Source organism: Vespula pensylvanica, chromosome 16 (assembly GCF_014466175.1).
Source record: "Vespula pensylvanica isolate Volc-1 chromosome 16, ASM1446617v1, whole genome shotgun sequence".
Lineage (NCBI taxonomy): Eukaryota > Metazoa > Arthropoda > Insecta > Hymenoptera > Vespidae > Vespula > Vespula pensylvanica.
This window is the reverse complement of record NC_057700.1, coordinates 4659478-4666436: the sequence shown is the minus strand read 5'-3', so window position 1 is coordinate 4666436 and position 6959 is coordinate 4659478. Positions and strand designations below refer to the sequence as shown.

Sequence of the window (6959 nt, the reverse complement as noted above, 5' to 3'; positions counted from 1 at the left end):
ACGACGAGTAATAATAATAAAATTTGATAAAATTCTTTTATAAATTTCTATTTGGTTTATATTATAGTTTCATTCGTGGGGTAACAAAAATTATAACATTTGGTTGTTCGTGAATCTATCCCACTTTCGCATATCATTTTGCATAGAACCAAAAAGTTGGAATACTGCTGACCTGAATGATATACGCAGCAAGGTAATATTAAAAAAATTTAATAAAATATTTATAACAATATAAAAATACATTGGAAAGATAATATTCAACAGTCACTTTTTTTAATTACAGGGTTGCTATAAAAGTGTATTAAAGGTTATAAAAGTCACACGTCATTTATCTTATTGATAATATGAAATAGAGAAGATTAAGGACAGTTCACAACATGTCCTCAGGTTCCAGTTTTAATCTTTTCTCTAGATCGTCTTCCTATTCGGAACTCCTTTAAAATTTGATTGAACAACTGTGTCCCCTTCCTTCCTTTCTTTTTTCTCGTTAAGTACATTACTTTGCTTCTATTACGTGGTTCTGCCTTGAGGAGGTATGATTAGTTACGTCGGCGATTCAATTCAACATAAACAACTTATTCAATTCTATTCGAATCCTACTTATTCGAGCAAAAAATTCCATTTTGATACACGTTCCGCCTATCTCGTCAAACAGCCCTCTGATAGCTTTTCTGATCTCAATCGATCATATCCTCTAGCTAAAGCTACCTACCTATGGATCTTTTGAAAAAAGTATTTCGTTTCCTCGTTCCATTATTCGAATAAACTTATGTAAAACAACGTCATATTAGTCTTGTTAAAGTTCGCTGTCACTTTCATAAATTTTGTCTTCTTTCTCGTTAATCTCGATCACATAATGAATACGGTATGGATCTTTACGAATCACCTAAAACAAGATCGACGTTTGACATGGAAATACCTTTCCTTTACATCCAGTACCTTGATTTATAATATTCCCAATAGTTTTGGAAGTTACTGATAATCTTAAACAGTATAATTTCGCCGATCCTGACCATTACTATGTAATTTAATGTGTGCTTTCCACGCATGAGGTATATAGATATTTTTTTTGTTTTTCTTTTTTTCTGAATTCATGCTAAATTAAAGCATCATGTCATTACCGATGAATTGTAACAAAAAATTCAAAATGTTAAATTACATCGTTTTAAATGATAACACCTGACAACTTAAAAGTTAAATGCTTGATATTCCATAGGATCATGGTAGATGAAGAATTATGTTTTTGACGAAGGATTATTCGAAATATTTCTCTTACAAATGTAATTTTTAATTTGTTTAATAGAATAAAGGAATTTTACAAAAAGATTTATATAGTATGAAAATTGTATTATCATTTATATCTAATATTATTATTATACTATTCTTATATATAACTCAGACTTACACAAAGAAACATTAAGACTGTTCATCACATTTTAAAGTTTGATCTAGGACTCTTTCTCAAATTTTAGAAAAAGCTTTATTTTCTTCGACAAAAAATCGATATAGGCGATATTTTTCCGACAATAGTTTATTTACAAAAAAAAGCGTTTTTAAAAATTTGAGAAGATAGGATCCTAGATTAAATCTTTCTCTTTAAAATAAGATCTTGTTCATCAAAATCTGTCAAGAATTACGCTTGTTTTCATTAACACTTGTTAATAATATTTACTCATTAAGATCACATAGATCTTCTTCGTTCAGTATTCATTGACTTATTTCATATTCTTATTAGTACACTATTTTATTCATTATTTTTGATTCTCTTTTATTTCATAGGACTTCGGTCGTCACAATTAAAGCATCCCTTATTTACCGTACCATTGTTTCCTTGAGACACCCTCTTTCTTTTTTGACCTTGGTAATTTTTTCTTTTTTTTTACAGTTGACTTTCATTATATACATTGATGATGTTTCAACTTTTTTACAGTTTGCAAATCATTTTGGTAGTACATAATATAATTTTATTTATTTCGTTGTAGTGCATTCCATTAATTACATACTGAATTAATGCGTTATACACGATATCATCTTGAGCGACGATTTTGTGCATCTTATAGATATATTCTGATGATTTCTTTCTCTAATTTTTTATGGACGGTATAACTCTTGATTACTTTGGTAAATCGTTTCTTTAACATACGCTTTAGTTAATTCCACGTTTTTTTCTCAGTCTTCAAAATGTACGGCTAACGATTTAGAGAATCGCTAAGGAGTATCTTGGTCCATTCATATAACTTAGCCATTTTCATCTTTAAAATCCGTCAACCAAACTTTCATCGTCCCTAATTTCATCTTTGAAGGTCAATGCGACTATGAGTCATCTTGAAAAGAGCACGGACACCATACAATGTTCGTCATCATGCGAGCTATTGTCTTCAAGATCATCATCGTTATCGTTGCCATCGTCGTCCTCATTGTCTTTGCTGTGAACTTAATCCAATTTAGCTTTGCTTTGAAAACCACTCGCCAAATTTTCTTTACATCCTAACATATTGAGTTCCTGCTTTTTTAGCTTACCACCCCTTAATTCGTCTCTTTTTAATTCTTTTATTTAAAAAGTGATATTTAAAAAGTGAAGTTTTTATTCTTTTTTTTATAAAGTGATCGACGCCGATAGACTGAACGATTTAACTTATTTCTTTGTCACTAATGATGATAACTTGTTTAATATAATTTGCTTTGATTATTTCATTGTTATAGGTTCAGATCTATCCCATTTGGTTTGATACTCAATCCCGCTTGAGTATCCATAACGTAGCTTTAATGTAGCATTAATTATTTGCTCGTACAAATTTGAATATCTCGATTAAATCGTATCTCCTTTTAATATTTCATTCGATGGAATATTATTTTCCGATTATCCTTGCAACGTTACATATATATTTTCTTTTTTCAACAGATGATGTTTTCGATCGATATTAAGATCGATATAAGAGATTATAACTTTTGTCTTTTCTTGGCTGATAGGTATAAAAATTTGTATTCTTCTCTTTTAGGGCCTTAGTTTTCTGTAGGTGTCAAAGGCATTAACTTGCACTTTAACGTGGTTGTCCTTTAGTTGCTTTAAAGTGTACTCGTCTTTAGCTATTTCTTTCCAAAGATCAATTAGTGGTACAATGATCTGAGCTTCTACACGCGTTGATGGGAGTTTTGGCTGTGGATTATTCCTTTCCATTCTATCGTTTTTTGAAAATACTTCATCTACTTCGTAGTTTGCTAAATGAGTTGCTCACTGGTATTTTGCTTAGCCATTTATCATGTTGGTCGTTCAGATCTGCTACGTAACTATTTAATGTGTTGAATTGCCGTTTCTTTGTAGCATCATGTTTAGTGTTAGGGTTATCGATATTCAGTGGATCTGTCGAAGTTTCTAGTCTCCGAATTATCGATTGATTGTTAATGGTATAATTTTTGCTATTTTTGTTAATAAATAATTTTAAATTATCATTTTGCGCCATTAATAACTCAAACTTACCGTAACGGCTGACAGAAAATATGCAGATCTCCAAATAAAAAGATAACTATAGATTCGAGTAAACTTATAATCGTTAATAGTAAACACTAAATATAATCTCCTAGAACGAATGTATACACGTCGACGTTCGAGAGTAAACTGATACAATCATATGGAAAGATGATACAAATTTTCTATCGTCCGCATATTTACATATGTAAATATAGAAAGTTACCGTGTAATATAATTATCTGATATAACAATTATAATATTAATTTAATCGTCTAATAAAATTATTCGATATAACAATTATAATATTAACTAATATGATTATTTTAACTCTTTCTCTACGTCACGTAAATTATTGTTATCCAATTCAAGTTGTATTAAATGAACACAATCAAAACTACGAATCAATGCAAAATTTTGGTGCCATCCATTGTGAAATAAAGCCAGTGATAACAGAAAAGAGAATCAAGAAAAACATGTGTTGTGTTAATAAATATAAAATATATCTATGAATATAAAATATATCTAAAATGTGTAATCATAATAAATATAAAATGTATTTATAAAGATAATTTATGTAAATGTAAAATGTATCTATAAAATATATTTATATTTAGTTAGAACTTTTATCTAATTATATAATTTGATAAGAAACAATTTTATTATTTGTTTTTACTTCGTAATATTATTTCAATTATGCGTGTTATTATGCGTAATATTATTTTAATTATGTAAAAGAAACGAATTTGAACAAAACATATGAACTATATGAACATATATTACCGATAAAAATTGTTTAGTAAAGGAAGAATGTTACAAAGAGCTGCAAATTCTGAAAGTAGATATTAAGAGAACGATGATCACATGGGAAACATATATGTATATACATATGTGTGTGTGCGAGCTTGCATAGGCGTTTATATGTGAAGGAATGCAATGCAATGAAGTTAACGAATTGTAATTATCTAAGAATAGAAAATAGTTAGTCAAACTTTATAGAGCAAAAATTAAAAGAGATATATACATATATGATATACTAAATATGTATGTATCTCTAAAGCAACTATAAAGAAAGTTACAAATAAAAGTTTTTTGATTTTGTAGGGTAAATGTAACAGCATATTTTCTTCTGATTCGATCGAATGTTTTCTGATGAAATTAAGTCTACTTGTTTTTTTAAATGAAAACTCATAGTTCGTCTAACAATCTGTTCTTTTACACGAGAGAATGAACTTCTTTCCGAAACAGATCGTTTTATCCAGTCTCTACTTATTACGATATTGGTTTTTTATATTTTTCCCATATATCTTATAATTTATTTCAGTAATAAACATTAGGTAAATTGTTGTATCCGTGGAAAGTTACACGTGAACGTTGATCTCATTTAAGCAACGCTTGCATTGATAAGATCAATCGATCCGATATAATTGCATTGAAACTCTTGAAACTTTGCGGGATGTATTGACTATAAATATTGTTGTCTGGCGGGTAAATGTCCCTTTCGATTCTTCTTTTGTAGTCGTTTATTGCCTTAATTATTTCTTTTCTAGGAATGTTTAGCAGTAGAAATTTTAAACTGCCTTTTCTTACGTAAAATAAAATGACGTTATACAAATTACAAGTTTATATAAAGAGAATAATATATTATATAAAGATGAAGTTGACCTAGAAATAACCATCAAAATATCCATCGAATCAGATATAATTATATAATAAAAAAAGATATATATTTGTGATATATATATATATATATATTTGTGAAAGAATATGTTTATATCTTCGAATGCCTCGTGAGATCGAATGAAATCTTCTTTCCGAACTTTTTTCTCGAAAACGTGATGTTTCCTAGATATTTATATTACGTGATGTCTTAATTTACAAAATATATATTTCATATTAAATGGTACATATTAGAAATATACCTATTATACATTATTTTAATACGTTTAACGTTTAAATAAATTTAACGAATTGGTCCAACATATTATATACTTAACAAGAGATTATTACCAATCACAACTAAATCATATACGATTCATTCTATTTTATAGGTGTAAATTTTAGTCGAAGTGGTTTGAACGGATGCAGAGTAAGATCTATCATTTGTACATCATCAACCGATTCCAAATAAAAATTGTGCAATATATGAGCTACCATTATTTTAAGTTCGAGCGTAGCGTATTTTTGACCTACGGAAAAGAAGCGATAACAAATAATTTCAATTTTGGACCTAAGGAAAAGATCAGAAAACATAATTATTTTAATCTTCTCTCATTCAGTCTTTTCGACTCAACATTTACCGATACAATTTCTTGAACCTGCACTAAATGGTATATACGAGTAAGGATTACGTCCTTTCATATTTTCCGGTAAGAATCTATCAGGATTGAAAACATTAGGATTTGGCCAATATTTTGGATTTCTGTGTATGCTATGAATGTTTACATGACAGATCGCACTAGCTGGGATTACATAATTTTCTGCAAATAGATATCATTAAACGATGAAAACGTTTAATATAAATATATTTCATACTCAGCTGTAAATCCTGAGATATATGACGAAATATAGCATGAACGCTTAGATATAAACGAAGTGATTCTTTTATACACATCTTCAAGTACGACAATTTTTGTAGTTCCAAAATCGTCAGTTCGTTATTTTCTTCTTTCATAACCGTGTTCACTTCCCCTCTTATACGTTCCTATTAATAAATGGATCATTAATTATTAGTTATTTTTGATTTATTCGTCGATGAATGTTTTCTTTTATTAATCTCTTAATTTGAAAATGTTACCTGGACATCTTTGTGTTTTGCAAAAAGAGACAAAGCAAAGGACAACGTCGATGCTGTAGTGTCATGACCCTACGAAGATTTTCTTCATAAATAATTATCTTACTTTTTCTTATTCATCGAAATTAATTATTATTCTAAAATCTACCCCGAACATGAAAGTATCGACTTCTTCTCGAATTCCTTTCTCATCGATTTGATTACCGTTTAGAGAACTGGCAATAAGTAGATCTAACAAAGCAAGTCTTTTCTTCGTATCTGTTATGAAAAAATCCGATTAATATATCTACAGAAATTATGATTTATTGAATATTATTAAACAAATTAACATATTATTATTGTTATCGTTTGATTCTTTGGATAAAACGCCATTCTCATTCATGTTTGTAACGTTTTGTAAACATTTCCAGTTTGTTTCTTCGTGGAAACTTTTCTTTTCTGCAATTATCTGAAATAAGAGTAACGAATTAAGTTTTTATCAGTTTCTTTTGTAGACGACCATACGAAGAGAATGCAAATATAGTATCGAAGTAATACCATGGTCTTACTATCCTAATATTAATATTAATGTTTTGGATTGACGAATTTTACGTTTAATAATGCTTACCATTATTAACTTGAAGATGATATATATTTCCTATTATGGGATATGCTTTTGGTCCTGGAATATGGTGAAGTATTTTTCTTACTCTACCATAT

General features: G+C 28.8%; 1 protein-coding gene and 1 long non-coding RNA gene across 3 annotated transcripts; one reads left to right on the top strand and one right to left on the bottom strand.

Annotated features, from left to right (window-relative positions):
- Positions 1-14: 14 nt before the first annotated feature.
- On the top strand, positions 15-1326 carry LOC122634983. Its single transcript, XR_006328527.1, has 2 exons — positions 15-193; positions 284-1326. It is a non-coding gene; the product is annotated as an uncharacterized LOC122634983 (long non-coding RNA).
- A 3900-nt stretch (positions 1327-5226) lies between these two features.
- On the bottom strand, positions 5227-6704 carry LOC122634981 (cytochrome P450 4c3-like). Of its 2 annotated transcripts, none has more exons than XM_043824596.1 (6): positions 6594-6704; positions 6409-6518; positions 6264-6332; positions 6002-6170; positions 5767-5946; positions 5227-5655 (listed from the first exon to the last, which is right to left on the bottom strand). In XM_043824596.1, exons 1-6 carry the CDS (start codon positions 6640-6642, stop codon positions 5507-5509), a joined length of 726 nt encoding a protein of 241 aa, XP_043680531.1. In that variant the 5' UTR covers positions 6643-6704; the 3' UTR covers positions 5227-5506. The 2 variants fall into 2 exon arrangements, with proteins under 2 accessions (XP_043680531.1, XP_043680532.1); XM_043824597.1 differs by having other exon boundaries at positions 6590-6661.
- Positions 6705-6959: the final 255 nt, after the last annotated feature.

Bases quoted from the DNA above. Each gene is read 5' to 3' on its own strand.
- LOC122634981 (XM_043824596.1), bottom strand. From the start codon at position 6,642: ATGAATGAGAATGGCGTTTTATCCAAAGAATCAAACGATAACAATAAT. The intron at 6,333-6,408 runs GTAGATTTTAGA...AAATCTTCGTAG, and splicing joins TCGATACTTTCATGTTCGGG to GGTCATGACACTACAGCATC. The intron at 5,947-6,001 runs GTATGAAATATA...ATCTATTTGCAG, and splicing joins ATCTCAGGATTTACAGCTGA to AAAATTATGTAATCCCAGCT.